At 34.9% G+C, this 21619-nt stretch overlaps 5 protein-coding genes across 7 annotated transcripts; 2 read left to right on the plus strand and 3 right to left on the minus strand.

Moving 5' to 3' along the window:
- Nucleotides 1–23: 23 nt before the first annotated feature.
- Nucleotides 24–4848, plus strand: LOC9316563 (histone-lysine N-methyltransferase CLF). 2 transcript variants are annotated; one of them, XM_021028421.1, is made up of 17 exons: nucleotides 24–243; nucleotides 413–508; nucleotides 595–899; nucleotides 1005–1166; nucleotides 1312–1396; nucleotides 1591–1725; nucleotides 1817–1864; nucleotides 1936–2007; nucleotides 2087–2775; nucleotides 2875–3025; nucleotides 3124–3347; nucleotides 3426–3557; nucleotides 3684–3774; nucleotides 3879–3926; nucleotides 4030–4158; nucleotides 4242–4319; nucleotides 4412–4848. In XM_021028421.1, exons 1-17 carry the CDS (start codon nucleotides 178–180, stop codon nucleotides 4604–4606), a joined length of 2706 nt encoding a protein of 901 aa, XP_020884080.1. In that variant the 5' UTR covers nucleotides 24–177; the 3' UTR covers nucleotides 4607–4848. The 2 variants fall into 2 exon arrangements, with proteins under 2 accessions (XP_020884080.1, XP_020884081.1); XM_021028422.1 differs by lacking the exons at nucleotides 24–243; nucleotides 413–508; nucleotides 595–899; nucleotides 1005–1166 and having other exon boundaries at nucleotides 1563–1725.
- Nucleotides 4849–4870: 22 nt separating this feature from the next.
- Nucleotides 4871–8299, minus strand: LOC9314750. The gene is made up of 11 exons (XM_021028426.1): nucleotides 8065–8299; nucleotides 7791–7937; nucleotides 7530–7709; nucleotides 7168–7449; nucleotides 6787–6908; nucleotides 6303–6369; nucleotides 6041–6091; nucleotides 5766–5818; nucleotides 5424–5634; nucleotides 5143–5313; nucleotides 4871–5055 (listed from the first exon to the last, which is right to left on the minus strand). Exons 1-11 carry the CDS (start codon nucleotides 8125–8127, stop codon nucleotides 4996–4998), a joined length of 1407 nt encoding a protein of 468 aa, XP_020884085.1. The 5' UTR covers nucleotides 8128–8299; the 3' UTR covers nucleotides 4871–4995.
- A 168-nt stretch (nucleotides 8300–8467) lies between these two features.
- Nucleotides 8468–13964, minus strand: LOC9316564 (dehydrodolichyl diphosphate synthase 1). Its single transcript, XM_021028428.1, has 4 exons — nucleotides 13743–13964; nucleotides 12863–13100; nucleotides 12715–12782; nucleotides 8468–9081 (listed from the first exon to the last, which is right to left on the minus strand). The coding sequence occupies exons 1-4, from the start codon at nucleotides 13898–13900 to the stop codon at nucleotides 8637–8639; spliced, it is 909 nt and encodes a 302-aa protein (XP_020884087.1). The 5' UTR covers nucleotides 13901–13964; the 3' UTR covers nucleotides 8468–8636.
- An 844-nt stretch (nucleotides 13965–14808) lies between these two features.
- On the minus strand, nucleotides 14809–16327 carry LOC9316565 (dehydrodolichyl diphosphate synthase 1). 2 transcript variants are annotated; one of them, XM_021028430.1, is made up of 4 exons: nucleotides 15955–16327; nucleotides 15584–15821; nucleotides 15437–15504; nucleotides 14809–15364 (listed from the first exon to the last, which is right to left on the minus strand). In XM_021028430.1, exons 1-4 carry the CDS (start codon nucleotides 16080–16082, stop codon nucleotides 14920–14922), a joined length of 879 nt encoding a protein of 292 aa, XP_020884089.1. In that variant the 5' UTR covers nucleotides 16083–16327; the 3' UTR covers nucleotides 14809–14919. The 2 variants fall into 2 exon arrangements, with proteins under 2 accessions (XP_020884089.1, XP_020884088.1); XM_021028429.1 differs by having other exon boundaries at nucleotides 15584–15824; nucleotides 15955–16325.
- Nucleotides 16328–17797: 1470 nt separating this feature from the next.
- Nucleotides 17798–21269, plus strand: LOC9316566 (nicotinate phosphoribosyltransferase 2). The gene is made up of 15 exons (XM_021028425.1): nucleotides 17798–18108; nucleotides 18186–18330; nucleotides 18411–18530; nucleotides 18607–18741; nucleotides 18824–18885; nucleotides 18984–19059; nucleotides 19300–19401; nucleotides 19493–19609; nucleotides 19701–19759; nucleotides 19881–20055; nucleotides 20137–20271; nucleotides 20354–20452; nucleotides 20534–20642; nucleotides 20718–20830; nucleotides 20904–21269. The coding sequence occupies exons 1-15, from the start codon at nucleotides 17972–17974 to the stop codon at nucleotides 20979–20981; spliced, it is 1662 nt and encodes a 553-aa protein (XP_020884084.1). The 5' UTR covers nucleotides 17798–17971; the 3' UTR covers nucleotides 20982–21269.
- Nucleotides 21270–21619: the final 350 nt, after the last annotated feature.

Below are 21619 nucleotides of genomic sequence, written 5' to 3' on the forward strand. Positions count from 1 at the left end.
AAGTTTTTAGGAAATTTTAATTTTCTAATTGAAAAAAAAAAGAAAAAAAAATTGAAGATAATTTTAGGGTTTATAACGACCCGCCAAATTCCATCTCTCCTTCAACATTTCAGATTTCGCGACCCGGATCTTGACCCGGACCCGCATTTTCTTCGGTTCCGATCTGGTTTCTTGACAATGGCGTCAGAAGCTTCGCCTTCTTCTTCCGCGACCAGATCGGAGCCACCCAAAGACTCTACTACGGTGCGTCAATCTCACTCAATCGGTCTTTGATTTTGTTTTTTCTTACTTTCTAAAAATGGAACTTTTCTTTGAGCTATTTTGGGATCTAGAGATTGCTGCATTGTGAGCTATGAAGGTGTTTTCGGGTTCCATTTTGTTGAAAATGCGTTTGATTTGTCTGAAATTTCAGCTGGAGGAGGTGAGAGGTCCAGCTGCTAAGGAAGTATCAGAAGTAATAGAATCGCTAAAGAAGAAACTTGCAGCTGATAGGTGTATATCAATAAAGGTTGCTATTTTTTGTTCATTGTTAATTTGTATGTTTTTTGTTGTGTTTCTGAATCTGATTGTTAGAAAATTGATGTTTTAAACCAGAAAAGGATTGATGAAAACAATAAGAATTTGTGTGGTATTACTCAAAGCTTTATGAGGTCGTCCATGGAAAGAGGAAGTGGTTGTAAAGATGGTAGTAATCTTTTAGTTAAGAGGCAAAGAGATTCGCCCGGGATGAAAAGCGGTATCGATGAAAGTAATAATAACCACAGATTCGTTGAAGATGGACCTGCCAATTCTGGAATGGTTCAAGGATCTAGTGTCCCTGTTAAGATTTCCTTACGCCCTATCAAAATGCCTGATATCAAACGTTTGTCACCTTATACCACATGGGTTTTTCTGGACAGGTATGTTGGCATTGACGTTGCAAGAGTACTTGAAAGTATTCAAGTTCAAATTTTAGCCCTTTGCGGAGTATGTTAACATTATAATCACTCTTGAAATGAATGCAGAAATCAAAGAATGACTGAAGACCAGTCTGTAGTGGGTCGAAGGAGAATTTATTATGATCAAACTGGCGGGGAAGCGCTCATCTGCAGTGATAGTGAAGAGGAGGCGATTGACGATGAAGAAGAAAAAAGAGATTTTTTGGAGCCTGAAGATTATATTATTCGGTTAGTATTAAATAAAATAGCATCACTCTAATTCTTCTTCATTGATGTGTGTCTCTTAGTGTGAATCTCTTGTCTGCTATGTTAATTGTTATGCTTTTTCGTTCTCACTTATATTGTTGGATTAAATTTCCCTTTATTTCTTCAGCATGACCCTTGAGCAACTAGGTCTTTCAGACTCAGTCCTGGAGGAACTAGCAAATTTCTTGTCTAGAAGTTCTAGTGAAATCAAGGTATCAGCTAATTTTTCTCTGCTTATTTCTGGTATGAACTATCATGTCCTATTTTCTTTAGAATCAAGAACTTCAATTGTAGAATTTCAAAACAGAGTGAGTGATGCATCGTTTAAGGAAATCCAATTAGTATTGTTCCAGCCCTTTCCCAATTGGCTTTTTGCAGAGATATGAACACCGACCATCTTATACAGGCAAGATATGGAGTGCTTATTAAGGAAAAAGAAGTATCCGAGAGTGGCGATAATCAAGCAGAGAGCTCCCTTTTCAACAAAGATATGGAAGGAGCATTAGATTCTTTCGATAACCTGTTTTGCCGTAGATGCCTTGTTAGTCCATTTGATTTCTCAGGCTAATTTTTCAAAGGTTATTACTTAATTTGTCAAAGTCACTTTTTAACTTTTGTATGCGTCTATGCAGGTATTTGATTGCCGGCTGCACGGGTGTTCACAGGATCTTATTTTTCCTGTGAGTTTAGTGCCAACTGAAAAATCTTATTATAACTTTATTGTTTCTTATATAATTTTGTGGATTTTTAGGCTGAGAAACCAGCTCCATGGTGTCCTCCTGTAGATGAAAATCTAACCTGTGGTGCAAACTGCTATAAAACGGTAAATTTGTTATTCGCGTTGCTAAGCTCATCTCCTAGAAAGACTGGTTTGACAAAAAGAATTGTTTTCATTTTATCAGCTTCTCAAGTCTGAAAAAATTCGGGGATATGGCACCATTGAAGATAAAACTGGCACTTCATCAGATGGTGCAGGTACTAAATCCACATCCAACAAACTTAATGGAAGAAAACCCAAGACCTTCCCAGGTGAAAGTGCATCCTCTAATGAAAAGTGCACACCAGAAACAAGTGACTCAGAGAACGGACTACAGCAGGATACCAATTCTGATAAACTTTCATCATCACCAAAGGTGAAAGGTAGTGGGAGACGTGGAGGTCGTAAGAGGAACAACAACCGAGTCGCTGAGCGAGTTCCTCGTAAGACTCAGAAGAGGCAGAAGAAGACAGACGCCTCAGATAGTGATTCCATCGCCAGTGGAAGTTGTTCACCCAGCAATGCAAACCATAAAGATAATGAAGATGCTACTTCCTCTTCTCAGAAGCATGTAAAATCTGGGAACTCTGGGAAGTCAAGGAAGAATGGCACTCCTGCAGAAGACTCCAAGAATCCTGTGAAGGATGACGATCCTGTTTGCCAGTCAGATAAGATTGCGTCTGAGCTTGATGCACCGTGTAGTGATGAAAGTCTAAGGAAAGAAGAGTTTGTGGGTGAAAATGTATGTCGAGCAAGATTGGCTACAAATAAATTGTGGAGACCACTTGAGAAAAGCCTTTTTGATAAAGGTGTTGAGATTTTTGGAATGAATAGGTGAGTAATAGATGTATTTAGCTAGTGCTAAATTATCATTCCGCTTCAGGTTTTTCAATTTGTTGAATATAGTCATATTGATTCTTTGTTTCTTTGCAGCTGCTTGATTGCTAGAAACCTTTTGAGTGGTTTCAAGTCATGTTGGGAGGTCTTCCAATATATGACTTGCTCGGAAAATAAAGCTTCCTTCTTTGGAGGTGATGCATTGAATCCTGATGGCTCTTCCAAGTTCGATATCAATGGAAATATGGTATATTAACACTAAATCTTTTTTTTTTTTTTACAAATTCCTGATAAAATTGATTTATTTCTCTTGGGAACTAATGCTTTAGTTTCTGGACTAACTAGGTTAATAACCTAGTGAGGAGAAGGTCAAGATTTCTACGTAGGAGAGGCAAAGTGCGTCGCTTGAAGTATACTTGGAAGTCTGCTGCATATCATTCAATTAGGAAAAGAATTACTGAGAGGAAAGACCAGCCCTGCCGTCAGTTTAATCCATGCAACTGCAAAATTGCTTGTGGGAAGGAATGTCCTTGTTTGCTAAACGGGACTTGCTGCGAGAAGTACTGCGGGTAATGTAATCTATGATCATCCACATTTGTATTTCTTATCTTTAATCTCATTACCAACAAACTATATTTTCTGTGCAGTTGCCCAAAGAGCTGCAAGAATCGGTTTAGAGGTTGTCATTGTGCCAAAAGTCAGTGTCGAAGCCGTCAATGTCCATGCTTTGCTGCAGATCGGGAATGTGACCCAGATGTTTGTAGGAACTGCTGGGTCATGTAAGTCTTATTGGCGATGCAAATACATCTTGATTGGTCGCTTAGAAAAGGATCAAGAAGAGCTACTTTTTTTTTTAATAGTTCCAGATGCACTTATACTGTTTCTGAATGAATTTGAATGTGTAGTGGTGGGGATGGTTCGCTTGGGGTCCCAAGCCAAAGAGGCGATAATTATGAGTGCAGGAATATGAAATTGCTCCTGAAACAACAACAAAGGGTAAAATATTTGGCCTTGTTAACTAAATATCTATTATCTGCAATCAAATGATTAAAGATGAAATTGCTAAGTTTGCTTCCTTTTTTTTTTAATGTTAATTTCAGGTGTTACTTGGAATATCTGATGTTTCTGGTTGGGGAGCTTTCTTAAAGGTATAGTAGATGCAAGATTTGTTGAAAAGAATTTTGAAGTCCTTATGAAACTATGTTTGGAGTCTGGGCTTGCCTTAAGAACAATTCTTGTTCCTTCTTACAGAACAGTGTAAGTAAGCATGAATACCTTGGGGAATACACAGGAGAGCTGATCTCACATAAAGAAGCAGATAAACGCGGGAAGATATATGATCGCGAGAACTCCTCTTTTCTCTTCAATCTAAACGATCAGGCACGTCTCAGCTTTAAAATGTCCCCAACTCTCTTTCTCTCTAGGTTGTCAATTTAAAAAACCTTTTTTGGATTTTGCTGCAGTTTGTGCTTGATGCTTACAGGAAAGGAGACAAACTTAAATTTGCCAACCATTCTCCTGAACCTAACTGTTACGCAAAGGTAATAGTGCAAGTTAAAGACACGGTTTACGCATGATGGGTCTGTTCTGTTTTTCCTCAAAATCTAACTAGTGGATTTTGTATCTGTTCAAGGTCATTATGGTTGCTGGAGATCACAGGGTGGGGATCTTCGCAAAAGAGAGGATACTGGCTGGAGAAGAACTATTTTACGATTACCGGTATGAGCCAGATCGAGCTCCAGCTTGGGCCAAAAAACCTGAAGCTCCGGGTTCTAAGAAAGACGAAAATGTTACACCTTCTGTTGGTAGACCCAAGAAGCTTGCTTAGCAACAAAAGAAACAACCATTTTTTTTGTCAATTCTTTGGTTACAGGTGGAAGAACGCTAACGCATTAATCCTCATTATTCTCCACACGGAAGACACATTGAAACAAATTTATACATTTTGCTGAGTCTAAAGAAAAGTTGTATTCGTTGGATTAAAAATTTTCCTTTTTTCGTTTTCATGACAATTGAGTACATTTCTGGATTATCATTGTACCGTATGAGACTCCGGGTTAGGTTTTTAAATTACGGTATGATCAGAAAGCCATAAAACCCAAATCAGAAACGAATATGAGCCAAATTAAAATGTACATTGACGCATAAACCTAACGCTTTACACAATACATGTGAATTATACAAGAATGTTTGCGGTAACCAAGATATAAAATGCATCTATTCTATGTTCTCTTTGAAGGGTCCATCTTCATGCAACAGTTTGATGACAAAATCCACCTGCGATGTACAAAGTTACATTGTTTAACGCTCCATTTACGTACCTATGTTTATTTACTCTTTTAACACCATAACTACAAAACGTACCTGATTTGATTCACGCACTAAGAACTCGTCTATGGCTTGCCTGAAACCTTCATCGAATATGTAATGGCAACTATATGTCTTAACGGGAAGGTAGCCTCGCTGAATCTTATGCTCGCCCTGAGCTCCAGCTTCCACCGTTTTCAGATTAAGCTCTATTGCTGCTTCAATTGCCTATGATCATTATTGTCGGTTTGAATCTCCTTATCCATTTGTGAAAGTTTATCATCTAAAATACGGTCCCCCAAGAGAATCACTAGAGATTTTGTACCAACAAGACCAACCTGGTAATAGCACGCTTCAAAATGGAGACTAGGATAATAGGAATCAGGACGACATCCCCATAGTCTCCCAAATAGAGTATCTCCTCCAATAAGATTCAATGCTCCTGCAACAGGTTCCTCGTTTTCTTCAGCAAGAACAAGCAATACCTTGTCTCCTAACTTCGATGCCATGTCGTGAAAGAACTCCCTTGTGAGATAAGGTGTGCCCCATCTACAATTAGCCGGAAAACGTTAAGCATGTGAAAGTACAAGCACATGTATTATCAGAATTACGATGTACAGGTGCAAAACACTTGACAGATAATCAGAAAACAAAAATTGTCTCAATGATATGGACTAAACTTGTTATCAGTTGTGTTCCTGTAGAAGTCATAGAAGGAATCCCAATGCCTAGCCTGCAAAAACATTAGGAACAAAAGATGAATTGAAAAATTGATTGATTTAGGCTAAATACAGTTAAATTTTCAAGTCTTTTAACATGTTCCATCAATTCTAACATCTGGTAGCAGAGTGAGATCCCAAAGTTGAATATAGCCATCAAACTAAAAAGATACCTTGAGAAATAATCAATTACAAAAAAAAACATTGTGTTCTCTCGTGGCAGTCCAGTTTCATACCTTTATTTCATCTCCTCGTAGCCGTCTCATTTTCAAATTCTGGGAACCAATCTACTAGAGAAAAGGAGCATTAGAAGTCAGCAGCGTTCTTGAAAAATGCCACAAGGAACGGATAACGAAATAAGGCTACAATTCAAAAGTTGTATGGGAAGAACCAAAGAATAACCATTCCATTTAACAATCAAAGAACTTTAGAGAAAATGGATAAATCTCAACTAATCGCACAATAAGGATTATATGAAAACAGGAAAAATAAACAAACCTTTTTACGTTCCTGCCGGATATTTTTCCTTTTGCTTTGCTTCATGTCCATCAAGAACTCATCAAAACTGAAGCATTAAAGATTAATAGTTAACATCAGTCATTAACTTTTTAAGTGAACAAAGTTGGAAGTCAGCAGATAATGACCAGATAGAAACCGATGCATTAATAATAGCAAGCGAATCCAATCAAAGGCACCAATTGCTTAAAGATATAAAATGTTAGTCGTGTAATCAAACCATCAACATATTCCACACAAATTGTAAGCTACGACATTTAGTTGTTAGGAATTTTAAGAACATATACCTAAACTGTTAGACAACAATGTTCTAAGTTGAAGAAAGTATCTACACTGGTGAATCCTATGACTAGAAGTCTAGAAGTAGTGTTTTTTTTTTGTTTTTTTTCAATCAAATAATAACAATAAACAAAATATAAAAGCAACAACTATAACCAGTCCAGACAATCCAGGCATTGAAACTTACTTTTTATAGTCACGATTTTGCCAGTGATACTGCATTCCAATCCTCTGTGAGAATCCTTTCTCCTTCAATTTGTTCCACTCAACTCCAGAAGGAAATGTAATATGCAAAGATGAAACTCGTAACTGCCAAAGCGCACAGAATAAAGCTAATCTGTCAGCAGATAGCATATGTTGAAAACCAGAACTCAATGCAAGATAACCATTACAGCTCAAAGAAGGTAAAAATGTGAGATTGTTCCTATAGTATTAAAGATCGCTAATACACAGAAAAAAACCAGTTCTGTATACCATGGGATCACAAGTTTATTCATGTTATCAAACTCAACATGTTCCTAGTTATGGTTTCATCTACAATACAACACATTTCATAATAATATCATACCTTGGCTGCCAATTCTGTCATGGCAGAAACAATAGCATCAAAAACTTGGTCTTTGCAAGGATTATTACGGATTAAGATCCTAGGGCCAGTAACTGGGGTGAAAGGAACACAACACTGAAGTTTAGGATAATATCTTCCGCCAAAACTTCGGTATGCATCAGCCCAAGAATGATCAAAAACAAATTCGCCGTAGGAATGGCTTTTGAGATAAAGTGGAACAACGCCCAAAATACTCTCAGATTCATCCTTTGCAACAATGTGTAATGGCATCCAACCTGTTTCCTACAACACATTTGCATATAGAAATTCCCATAAGAAAGACAAACATCAGCGCTTCTTTCGATTGAAATTGTTTTACTAACCCGGACGGCACATCCCGTCTCTTCTAAACTGGACAGAAATCCATAACTTAGAAATGGATTATAGCTTTCAGGTTGAGAAGAATCCAAAGCACATGCATCCCATTCAGCTTGTGGTATCTCTAATATCGAAGAAACAACTGAAAGTGAAATCACATTTCGCCTCGGCTGATCCGAAGCTTCCTAAACTCGAAGCGAATTCACTATTAGCCATAGAGAAGTGATGATTTATCAAACTGGAATCAACAATGGAGCCTGAAATACCTCAAAGTCTGATCCAGTTAGAGAGTAATCCCTAAGTGATATATCGAATTCCCGTACTTCCGCCGGTTTATTAGACTTCCAAAACATAGCAGTAACCGTAGATGATCGTCTTGAACTCCTAACATTTCCTTTCTTCCACAAATTTCCCTACAGAGAAAGGATCATGAACTTGAATTATCTGATTCCAATAGTCTAATTGCATAGACATGAACTCGTAAGAGTAAGCCATAGCTAATCTAACAGAGTAAAACATTATCGCCAAAGAAAAACTCACGCAACGACGATGGAATCGACGAAGAGGAGGCGAAGGTTTGCAGTAGGAAAGTACAACGGCCATGGATGAACCAAAAGATAAAGATGAGACTGGTTACGCGTCGGTGTGTTTGAAGAGGAACGAAAAAGGAGTCCCGACGTGCGCGGCGGCGACGACGGCGGCTCCGGCGATCAAGTGGAATCACAGTGGTCGCTGATGATTTCGAATTTGGGATTTTGCTTCGTGACGTGTCAATTTTGGGGTCTTCAGTTATTTTTTGTGTTGTCGATAAGGTGGGCTATTGATGTGACAGTTAGGCCCATTAAAGTGAGTGAATATGGACCTTTTAAAGCCTTAACTATTTCTCGCAAAGAGAGGAATTAGGCTTTGAGATATTACAGTTTCTTGTATAGCAAGATATTGATTTTAGTGACAAACTGATACATGCATAGATGGAGAAGCTAAGGAGAAAGAAACACATCACTGGGTTTATTCGATTTTACAGACATATATTAATGATACATGAAACAAAGAGCAAGTAGTTTGATAGAAATCACAGATGAACTGGATATATAATAGAGATGAACAACGAATCAAATCCGACAACCAAATCGTCTTTCCCTGCGCTGATACGAAGCGAGAGCCTCTAGAAGCTTATCCTTATCGAAATCAGGCCAAAGGACCGGCGAGAAGAAGAGCTCGGTATAAGCAAGTTGCCACAAGAAGAAGTCACTAATCCTCTGTTCTCCACTTGTCCTAATCATTAAATCAGGACTTGGGAAGTCACTACAATTCGTCAGAAGCTCTCTCTCGATCAATGCCTCGTCAACGTCTTGCTCTCGGATCAACCCTCTCTCTGATTTCTTCACAAGACTCTTGCAAGCGTGCATGATATCGAATCTCCCGCTATAATCTATTGCCACGATGAGATGCTTATTCTTGTAGCCTTTCGTAGCTTCCTCTATCTCATGGATTTCTTGGAGGATAGATTCATCGATCTTCGTTTGATTCCCGATAACAGAAACGCGAATTTCCTTTCTGAAACAACAAGATCATTTTTGGTAACAAATGAACAGACCATATATATGACAAAAACGAAAGAAGCAGTGCCGCCTCATATAGGAGCGGGAGTTGCAACGGTCCAAAACTCAATCCTGTGTTCCAATAATTAAAGGGCTCAATCTTAAAATGTATTAATAAATTAGATTACAACATAAAAGTAAAATTTAGAAGGGCCCATAAATTTTTTTTATGTACTACTTTTGGTTTTAATAATTAATTTTTAATAGAAATCTATACTATATAAAAGTCGAGGCCATAAGGTCCTTAGGCCGTCCACCTAGGATTTTAAACCACCAATCGCAATTAGACACTTCATCAGTTAACATTTTTACACACCACGTTAATTAACATTTTTAAATTCTAATATTTTTTATACTTAAATATTAATAAAAAGGAAAAAAAACAATATATGGAAAGAAGAAAAATGTGAACTTTTGAAAAAACAAAATATAGAAATAATAAAAATGTAAAGTATATATTTCAATATTATTATGCAGCGAATATATTTTTATTTGGAAATTTCCTAAAATTTATGTAGCTTTCAAATTATTTCTTTGTGTGGATATTGTTAATTTCTTTATGTTAAATATATGTATGAAAAGTGGTTCACATGTAGAAAGGAAAAAAATCAAAGAAATCAAATAAAAAAAAGTGAAAAAAATTATATATTGAAGAAGATGAATATGAGAAAAGGTAATTCTTTAAAAAAAAAAATTAATTATATATAGGGTTCTATATATTATAATCGTTTGATTAATTTGAGTTCGCTGTTTTTGAATTATCTTTTTAGCCATGCAAGACTTCTTCAGAAACCAAAGTTTGGCATGTTTGTTTGCCAAATCTAACCGATTACGATGACAGTTATATTAAAGATAGGAGGTGACTATTTTTTTTCTTTTTCTTGTAATTGTCCGTATTATTTTCGAGTATCTTTTTATCATCAATAAGAGGACAAGTATGAATGAGTAGATTTAAATATTATGAAGATTATATTGCTATTCAATTTAAGATTTATCAAAACTCTATCAAATTTTGATGTTATTTATTTATGTATTTGTAAATAGTAATCTAAAAGCTTCATAAATTTGGAGTTATTTGAGACCATGATTTTATAAATTTGAAGCTCTAAAAGCTATAAATTTCATAGCTTAAGTCGAAACCACTAGCTTCTATACTACATAAAAGTCAAAGTTATAAGCTTCTGAAACTGTCAACAAATTTTTAAAAGACTAATCATGATTAGCCATCTCGGTAAATTGTTTTCTTGTGTGGATATTGTTAATTTCTATATGTAAAATATATGCATGAAAAGTGTGAAAAGTGGTTCGCATGTAGAATGCATAGAAATAAAAAAAAGTGAAAATAATTATATATTGAAGAAGAAGAACAAGAGAAGTAAAAAAGTAATTCTTTAAAAAAAAAAAGTAATTATATATAGGGTTATGTATATTATAATCGTTTGATTAATTTGAATTCTCTATTTTTGAATTATTTTTTAACCATGCAAGATTTCTTCAGAAACCAAAGTTTGGCTTGTTTGTTTGCCAAATCTAACTGATTACGATGACAGTTATATTGAATATAGGAGGTGAATTTTTTTTTTTTTTTTTGTAATTGTCCATATTATTTTCGCGTATTTTTTTTATCATCAATAAGAGAACAAGTATGAAGGAGTTGATTTAAATATTATGAAGATTATATTGTTATTCAATTTAAGATTTATCAAAACTCTATCAAAGTTTGATGTTATTTGTTTATGTATTTGTAAATAGTAATCTAAAAGCTTCATAAATTTGGAGTTATTGGAGACCATGATTTTATAAATTTGAAGCTCTAAAAGATATAAAAAATTCACAACTTAAGTCGAAACCAGTAGCTTTTATACTACATAAAAGTTGAAGTCATAAGCTTCTAAAACTGTCCACAAAAAAAAAAAAAAAAAAAAAAAAAAAAAAAAAAAAACTGTCCACAAAATTTTAAAAGGGCTTTTGCAAAAATGCTCCATTTTCAATGCTACTTTTCAAAAATGCTCCTTCTTTAAAACCTTATAAAAAATCTCTTAAAAATATAAGATTTACCCAAATATGTATGTAACATTATTAAAACATACACAAACTACATTTTTATGTATCTAAAATCTTATAAATACTTTATAAATACCTTATAAATGCATTTTAAAAACCTTTAAAATATCTTGTAAAACCTTTGAAAAACCTTAAAAATCCTTTAAAATAACTTGTAAAACTTTAAAAACACCTTATAAAACCTTATAAATACTTGGATCGAGTCTTCAAGTAGTAGTTACAATTCATAAATACCTTATAAACCTAATAAAACTTTATAAAAATTTCAGATTTAAAAACGGGCATTTTTGAAAAGGGACACACCAAAAGGGGCATTTTTAACAATTTCCCAATTTTAAAAGACTAATCACGATTAGCCATCTTGGTAATTAGCAATTTTAGATTCCAATAATTTTCTATATTAAGATACTTATAAAAAGAAAAAAAGAAATATATATATATGAAACAAAAAAATTGTAAACATAAAAAAAACATATGGGTAGACAAAAAATGTAAACTTTTGTTATTAGAATATATAAAATAATATCAATAGAAAATTAAGATACTTATAAAAAAGTTATAAGAAAAAAACAATCTATGGAAACGAGAAAAATATAAACTTAAAAAAAATATATGCAATAAAGAAAAATGTAAAATTTTTGTTATTAGAATATATAAAATAATATCATTATTAGTCTCACCAAATTTGCCAATATCCTTTCTTAAGCACAATTAGGGGTCGACATTTTAGTTTGATGTCGAGTTAAATTTGATTCGGTTATTTCGATTTTAATAAAACATCAAGTCTCTAATCAAACTCATTTTGGTTCATTTTAATTCGGTTTGGATTAATTTTGTTTTGCTTGATTCGGTCTATTATGTAAAATAAATTATTTATAAAATTGAAAGAATGGCAAGAAATGGAAGCAAGAAAAATAGAAATTATATAATTGGGATAAATAACTAAAAAATTTGAATAGAATAATCAATCAAGAGGTATGTGAAAAAAAAAAGGTATACAATATATACATGTAACATGTGTAAGTTTATTCATTTGTTTCTTTTCATTTAAATGTTGATTGATAATTTTTCATGTTTCAAGTTTGATGTTTGGATATTAGATCATTTTAATCATTAAAATTTTTAAGTCTTTTTTATATACTTGAGTAAAATATGACACATCATATTTGTAATATTTTTTATACCAACTTTGATCCTATAAGCTTTACTTTTATCAAAAAAAAAATTTTAACCAACATAAATGATACTAAAAATATAAATAAAACAACATATATGCTATAAAGAATTCAAAAAATGAAACATTATTGTTATTAATTGATTACTAAGCCCAAAAATATAATGAAACAATCAATAAAAGTAAATCCCCGCGTAGCGGGGGTTATAACCTAGTATCATACAAAAACTCTTTTATAGCAATAAAATAGTAAAAAAAACAAATTTTAAGGGTCCAAAATTTTTTTTGCCCTAAGATCCATAAAAGTGTTGAGCCGGCCCTTTAGAAGCTCAATCGAATTTGTATTTATACCTGTGAAAGTATTGGCTGTTGGACTTGAGTTGGTGTTGGAACAAAGACATAAGCCACTTGACCTCATCCTTATATAATAACAACAAAATTTAGTTAGATTTCTATAATTGTATGAGAATGTAAGCTACTTGTATCTAATGTGTCACACCTTGTCTCTTCCCCAATTCCCTGTGGAGAAAGCAAAAGCTGAGACTGTATGAATCCCGAGTTCGAAGCAGAGCTCGGCGATCTCTATAAACCGTTTAGCTCCGGCCTCGTGGCCTTGTGACGTCAGCAATCCGTCTCGTTTGGCCCATCTACGGTTCCCATCCAGTATGAATGCCACGTGCCTCGGCATCAGCTCTCTTTGTAGCTCCTCCTCTCGGACAACACAAGTTCCCTCATCACTACACAAGAACAAAAGCTAGAGCTAAGTTATTAAGATTTAGCTTTGCATTTTGTTGTTGTGTCCTTGTTTATTTATTTTTTTTTTATTTTTTTTTGCCACCCCTTGTTTATTTCTTTTAACAAGACCAGAGAATATGGTGTTCGCAAAAATCTCTGTTTCTTGGACTAAATTCTAAATTTTGTTAAATCCATTTAGTAAGGATTGTTTTTTTTTTTTTTAACATCTTTGGATCGATAAGATCCGATCTATTAGTGGAGTCGAATTCCGATGGAGAAGGTAAAATCAAAAAGGGCTTAACGACTTGACTAAAGACACTTTCCCATTTAGTAAGTATTGTTGTGTACGTTTTATTAATATTTTTCCCGCTGATTGAAATTAATTATAACAAAATGAAATTAAACTATGATTCTCTTGTTGGGAGAATTAATTTCAAAAATACTATTTTTATATGTTGTCTCTTGTCTGGACATAAATTGTTTAAAGAAATTTACGTGGATATATTAAAGATAGACATATGAAGAGAAAAAAAATTGTGCAACCCTAGCTACAGGTTTATGCATGACAAGTTTGAAAATTTGAGTTAAGAGACGACTAAATATACTAAAAACTAAAAGTATGATTAATTAGAAGTGCAAACTACCGTTTCTCGTTCTCATGACCGTCTCGAGCGGCTTTGAATTTGATGAGTCCAAGGAGTTTTGGCAAGAACGCAGGGAACCATTTATAGCTTGTGATAAAGAGACAGGGGATGAGAATAAGAAAGAGGAGGGATAATAGAGAAGAGATTAGAGAGAACATTGTTGTGGCTTTGCCTCAATGTTTGTTCGAGTTATAATTGAAGCTTTCTCATATACAGTATATATATTAAGAATTCAAAGACATCGCTTGATCAATTAAACTACGCAAAGACAGGTGGTCTTACGTATTAAACTCTTCTTTGGAGAAACTTTAATATTAGTTAATCGAAGTTTTGTAACGGTTTATCTATCTTTTTTCCAGCTGCACTAGGGCTTTGAGAACCCACGTGATTGGTTTCTTATGTCACAAGACTTTGATGAGTCCCAATAATTTTAGAGAGATTAAACTCTGTTTTTTTGCCAATTTCGAGTCGTCTGATTTGTGTCGTCTTTTTATCAGTTTTTAACCATTATTTTTATTTTTGTTTTGAGTCTTTTATTGAGTTAAAGTGTGTCTTTTAGTCCTTTATTGAATCTTTACAGATTTTAGGTAATTTTGAAGGAGAAAGAGCCGTATTAGGATGTAAACACGCATTTGGAAATGCAGGATCATGGAGAAATGTCAGAAGTTTGGCTTCAAATGGAGGATATCCCAAGGTTAGATCTCCTCATATTTTGACAAAAAAATAATATGAGGATCTTAATTAGCTTTCATTTCCATGTTATTAATTGAAGGCAACCTAATGGTGCAATAAACAATTATGGTCGATCTACTAACGATAGGTCAAGCTGCCAAGCAGATGAAGCTAATGTGGAAACTGATCGAGAGAGTCAAGACCAATCGGTACACATCTGGGACCGATCGGTCCACCTTCAGACTAGATTTTAAAGTTTCCAAAACAACCCAATCTTTTTTGATGTAGTTTTAAATATTAATAGAACTACAATTTAGCAAATATTAAAGTTTCTTGTGTAGCAAGATATTGGGTTTAGTAACAACTGATACATATACGGCAAAGCAAGGAGAAAGAAAGAAACACATCAATTTATTCGATTAAAGAAACAAATTACAATGATACCTAAAACAAAGAGCAAGTAGTTGATAGAAGTTACACATGAAAAGAAAGGATGAAATGTGGATCAAACACGACAGCCAAATCGTCTTTCCCTGCGCTGATACGAATCCAGAGCCTCTAGAAGCTTATCCTTATCAAAATCAGGCCAAAAGACCGGCGAGAAAAAGAGCTCGGTATAAGCAAGTTGCCACAAGAAGAAGTTACTAATCCTCTGTTCTCCACTTGTCCTAATCATTAAATCAGGACTTGGGAAGTCACTACAATTCGTCAATAGCTCCCTCTCAATCAATGCCTCGTCTACATCTTCCTCTCGGATCAACCCTTTCTCTGATTTCTTCACAAGACTCTTGCAAGCGTGCATGATATCGAATCTCCCGCTGTAATCTATTGCCACGATGAGATGCTTATTCTTGTAGCCTTTCGTAGCTTCCTCTATCTCATGGAGTTTTTGGAGGAGATGTTCAGAGATATTTGTTTGATTCCCGATAACAGAAACGCGAATTTCCTTTCTGAAACAACAAGATCTTGCTAATAAATGAGCAGACCAAACGAAAAAAAGCTCAATCGAATTGTATTTATACCTATGGAAGAATTGGATGTCGGACTTGCGGTAGTGTTGGATCAAAGACATTAAGTTATCAACTTCAATCTTAATAATAACAACAAAATTTAGTTAGATTTCTATAATTGTATGAGAATGTAAGCTACTTGTGTCTAATATGTCACACCTTGTCTCTTCCCCAATTCTCTGTGGAGAAAACAAAAGCTGAGACTGTATGAATCCCCAACTCGAAGCAGAGCTCGGCGATTTCTACAAGCCGTTTAGCTCCTGCCTCGTGGCCTTGTTGCGTCGTCAATCCGGCCCGTTTGGCCCATCTCCGGTTTCCATCCAATATGAATGCTACGTGCCTCGGCATCAACTCTCTTTGTAGCTCCTCCTCTCGGACAACATAAGTTCCCTCATCACTTCTTCACAAACACAAAAACCAAAGTTAAGTTATGATTTTCAATTAGGAAATTTGAGTTAAGAGATTAAACATAAAACTTACTAAAAAGTAAAAACTAAAAGTATGACTAGAATTTAGAAAACGCAAACTACCGTTTCTTGTTGTCACCATGGTCTCGAGCAGCTTTGATTTTGATGAGTCCGATGATAAAAAGACAAGGGATGAGAAACAGAAAGAGGAGTGATAATAGAGAAGACTCGGAAAAGAGAATAGACAACATTGTCGTGAGATCTTAATTTGGCTTTGCCTCTCTGTTTGTTCGAGTTATTGAAGCTTTTTCATATACAGTATTTATTAAGAATTCAAAGACATCGCTTGATCAATCAAAAACTACGCAAAGAGAGGTCATACATATTAATTAAACTTTTTCTTGAAGAAACAATAATATTAGTTAATCCATGTTTTGTAACCTAGGGTTTATCTATCTTTTTCCAGCTGCACTAGAGCTTTGACAACCCACGTGATTGGTTTCTTGTCTCACAAGACTTTGATGAGTCCTTATAGTTGTTTTGCCAATTTCGAGTCTGGTTAAAAATATTTTGACCTCAAGGTCTTTAAATACACAAAAAAATGTGTTGATAAGAAGAATCCAAAACACAGTTTGCCCAAAAAAAAAAAAAAAAAAAAAAAAAGAAGAATCCAAAACACATGCATCCCAATTCATCAGCTATTCAGCTTGTTGGTATCTCTGTATTGAACAAAAGAAATACCACTATTTGCAGAAAAAAAAATAAGGAAACAGAATGAATACTTTAGTTTTGTATTGTTAGATGATGTATTAAAAATGTATTAAAAGTTTTGGTACTTTTAAGTTTTTATATGTATGAACTATGAAGTCTTAAGTTCTAGTTTTAACATTTAAGTGTTTCTAGAATTTTACTCAAAGCACTAATTTGATTGAGAACCAACATTTATCATGCATAAAATAAGACAATGAAACTTTTTTCCTTGTGCGATGTGCCTTCAAAAGCCAAGTAAATACCAACTGATGTTTTAGTTAATATTTTATGCATTTTATATTTGAAATAAAATTTTCGCTTCAATGAAAATTTGAAATTTAAAAAAATTCAAACAATTATAAATTATTTTGTATATTAAATGCAAATTATTATTACCAATATCAATATGTGTATCAAAATTTTTTTTTTTTTGAAATGTAAAATTTATTCAACCAAAAAAACGTTTTTACAATGAATGTAACCTTTAATCGATAGCTGTTTTGAAAGAAATTCAAAGGAATAATAGAATGTTAGCCTCTGGACTCGAACCATACACGAAGGCCATCCTCATGTTTTTAGGGATCCAGTCGACGAACAGAGGAGAGCTTATTGCGTATCAATCGATCAATCGACTTGATTAACTGATCTCCAGTACTTGAGAGTTCACCATGCCTTCGTTTATTCCGCTCTATCCAGATTGAATGGATAGTTGCTTGGAAAAGAAGGCGAAGAATGAAGCCAGTGCTTGTGATTGTAGAATCAGATAAAAGACTCAATACCTCCATGAAACTGGTTGTATAGTGTCTTTGAAGTAGTCGTTGTGCCAGCTCCTCCCAAACCCGCGAAGAGAAAGCACAAGAGAAGAAGATGTGCTCCCGTGTCTCCATCGGAGCTTGACAAAAAACACATGATGGGTTCACTCCTCTGTTCCAAGCGACCATACACTCACCGGTGGTGTATCGAAACTTTAAACTACACTTACAATTTGAGGAAGTATAGAATATAAATCTAGTGTGTTTTTTTCATAAATTGAGGAAGTATAGAAGAATTGAGGAAGTCTATTTTATAAATTTCAAATTTACGTGTGGTTCAAAACCTAATTTCTTAAAAGAATTCTTTCGGACGTGACAATTCCCATAATCAAATAGCCAACAACCATGAAAATTAATACTAGTCATTAATCTAAATGAGAAATAATTAGAAAAACCAATGAAGGCTTTAAGAAGACTAGGTCAAAAGTTCAAAACATGTTTTGCATTTTGTGTGGTTGTCGTCACTTTAAAGTTTTTCTTTTTCTTTTCCTTTGACCACTCCAATAGACACAACAAAAACCAGTGTTCCTCGTTCATTCACGCGCTCGTAATCACACACTCATACACAAACGAAGACAATGGAGAACGGCTCAGAATTGGGTCAGATCATTGACGGACCAACCAATCCAATGGTCACACCTTTACTCAATGATCTTTACCAATTCACCATGGCTTATGCTTATTGGAAAGCTGGCAAACACAACGAACGATCCGTGTAAAATTCTGGTCATGCTCTGTTTTTTTTGAGATTGAATTCGGAATTCTGAAATTGATTGTTGTTTTTGGTTTCAGCTTCGATCTGTATTTTCGTAAGAACCCATTTGGTGGTGAATACACAGTGTTTGCTGGATTAGAAGAGTGTGTTAAGTTCTTAGCCAATTTCAAATTGAGTGATGAAGAAATCGATTTCGTTCGTGATTGCTTGCCTGGATCTGAGGTATAATCAAAAACCGTTACTTTGATTTGATTAAAGTTTGGATTTTTAAATCTGGGTTCTTTGTTTTTGATTCAAATTAGGAAGCTTTTGGCGATTATCTTAGAGGGCTTGATTGTTCTGATGTTGAAGTTTATGCGATTCCGGAAGGATCAGTTGTTTTTCCTAAAGTACCTCTTATGAGAGTTGAAGGACCTGTTGGTGTAAGTCTCTCTCTTTATCACTTAAGGAACAGTTTCTTTAATGAATGATTCATTGAGTTTTGTGAAATGTATATAGGTTGTTCAATTGTTGGAAACTCCATTCCTCAATCTTGTCAATTTTGCATCTTTGGTAGCTACTAACGCAGCTAGGCATCGCTTTGTTGCCGGAAAATCTAAGAGTCTACTCGAGTTTGGTGCTCGAAGGGCTCAGGTTTCTCTCTTGTTTTTGGATATAGACTTTTTGTGTTGTTCTTTCCATGTCTGTCTGATGTTCTTAGTTTTGGAATCTTTAGGGACCCGATGGTGCAATAAGCGCATCGAAATATTGCTACCTTGGGGGTTTTGACGCAACGAGGCAAGTCTTGCTTTTTGTTGTTTGTTGTTCTGGAAATAGTTGAAAGGGAATGTAGGAATGATATGGTTTTGTGTTGTTTGGTATTTTGCCAATGGCAGTAATGTAGCAGCTGGAAAACTTTTTGGGATACCTCTCCGTGGGACACACTCCCATGCTTATGTTAGCTCATTCATGGTCAGTTCACTTCAGCCAAAAGTTTCAATTTTTATGTTGGAGAGGTTATATAATTTAGCAGTATATTGTCCAGCTCATTACAATACATACTTGAGTTAGCTAGTAGAGGCGATAACACAAAGTTTCGTGAGAATAAGATGTTCTTGTCAATGCCTTTGTTGCTATAACTTTGTTAGCCATGGTTTCATATCAATATCACAAAAGAAATTTCGATTTCATTACCTTAACTTTGGATTGCAGAGCACTGATGAGATTGTTGACAAAGTACTTCGCAGTGCTGATGGGAAAACCACGTGCGAGGATTTTGTCAGTCATGTTCAGACATGGTTAAAAAAGATTCAGGTTTGCTATTGCAATCTATATTCACGTCTGCTTCAACCCTTTAAATCTTTGTCACCATTTTTATTATGTTTTGTTTCCTTGTGGATGACAGTATTCACCATCTCTAAGTGGCATTTTCTCTGAGACGAATCAAAGCGAGCTAGCAGCATTCACCTCATATGCGCTGGCATTCCCCAAAACTTTTCTTGCCCTCGTAGATACATACGATGTGAGCATTAAACACCATAGTATATTGCTCATTTGAGCCTTAAGATTTCTAATAAACTGTTGTATTAGTGTTTTGCCGACTGTTTTTACAGGTGATGAAGAGTGGAATCCCTAACTTCTGTGCAGTTGCTTTAGCACTCAATGACTTTGGGTGTGTAAGAATCTCTTATCAATACCCGATCGTTTGGCTTGACTTAAGGATTTAGTGACTTTGTACTTCTTCGGGATCATATGGAATTTGAGATGCAATTGATGTTTGTTGTGCTGTGCAGATATAAAGCATTAGGTATTAGACTGGATTCAGGTGACTTAGCTTATCTATCTAGAGAGGCTAGGAATTTCTTCTGCACGGTAGAGAGAGAACTAAAAGTGCCCGGTTTTGGGAAGATGGTCGTCACCGCTAGTAATGATCTTAATGAAGAGACGATTGACGCTTTAAATAAACAGGTGATTCTCTAACCCCACTCTCAAATGCCATGCCTCCATAAGGTCGATTTTGTAAGCAGCGTTTTTTTTTCATCTCTATAGGGACATGAGGTGGATGCTTTTGGCATCGGGACCTACTTAGTCACTTGCTATTCGCAAGCAGCCTTAGGTTGTGTTTTCAAACTTGTGGAGATAAACAATCAGCCTCGGATTAAACTTTCTGAAGATGTTACGAAGGTTAAAACTCCCTCTCTCTTGGGTTTCTGAACATTCAATGTCATATTGCACTTAATCTAATTATCATTCTGAATTTTTTTAGGTATCGATACCGTGTAAAAAGCGAAGTTACAGATTATACGGGAAAGAAGGTTACCCTCTTGTGGATATAATGACTGGAGAGAATGAACCACCTCCAAAGGTAAAACGAAAGATAACTCTCTCGAAGATATTAATCTCATTACCTTAATGCATTTTGCATGATCCTTTCTTAATTGCAAAGGTTGGTGAGCGTTTACTATGTCGCCACCCATTCAATGAATCTAAAAGAGCATATGTAGTGCCACAACGTGTCGAAGAGCTCCTCAAATGTTATTGGCGTGGAAGTGCAGGTAAAGATTTTTTGGCACCGTAAAGTTATAATGACATTGCTTTTAACTGATTATTGCTTCTCCCTGCCAATGAAGATGAAGCAAGAGAAGAATTACCGCCTTTGAAAGAGATAAGAGACCGTTGCATCAAACAGCTCGAAAACATGCGACCTGATCATATGAGGAGATTAAACCCAACTCCTTATAAGGTTTGACATTGTCCTGAAACCATTTTTTCGATTTTCTAAGGAATCGTGTAAATAATTTTTTCCTCGGTTACAGGTAAGTGTAAGCGCGAAGCTGTACGATTTCATCCACTTCTTATGGCTCAACGAAGCACCTGTTGGTGAATTGCAGTGACAGAACAAACAAAAAGAAGAATCTGGTTTTGAGTAATGTATATAGATTTATATACCACAACATCACAAATACGCATTTCTTTCACTAAGTTTCATTTCTTAGAACATTTTGATGATCTCATACTTTATTGTCGTAGTAAGTTTCATCTTCTTACTGAGGAAAGAAACTCTCTGCGTTCATTGGAACTTTGTTTACAACTGATTCAATAAGATTATATTTACCGCTGTAAACATACTAGAAACTGTAAAAATTTATTTTACTCAAGTCAAGGATTTTGGATCAGATATATATTTTGTACTTCTTCTGTCTCATATGTAGAATAGTACATTGTTCGATCAATTTGTGGTTAACACTGGTTCTGTGGATCAGGTTTAGTTTTCATAATACGGCGTAGTTGAACTCAAATTTGCGGCTTACTATTGCAATCAGATTGGTAAGCAGTTAATCAAGTTTTTCTAGTAGAGATTTGATGAACATAACCCTTGTTCAAAAAGTTTGTTAGGCGCTAGTCTAGCGTTCGGGGTGGGTCTATCGACTTAACCAAATGTTCAAAATTCATTTATGCAAAGAGTGAATCAATGGCTAAGAACTGATGAGCCAGAAGAATATATATACAATAAATGGTACCAAAAAGCAAA

This window comes from Arabidopsis lyrata (genome assembly GCF_000004255.2).
Source record: "Arabidopsis lyrata subsp. lyrata unplaced genomic scaffold ARALYscaffold_4, whole genome shotgun sequence".
Classification (NCBI taxonomy): domain Eukaryota; kingdom Viridiplantae; phylum Streptophyta; class Magnoliopsida; order Brassicales; family Brassicaceae; genus Arabidopsis; species Arabidopsis lyrata.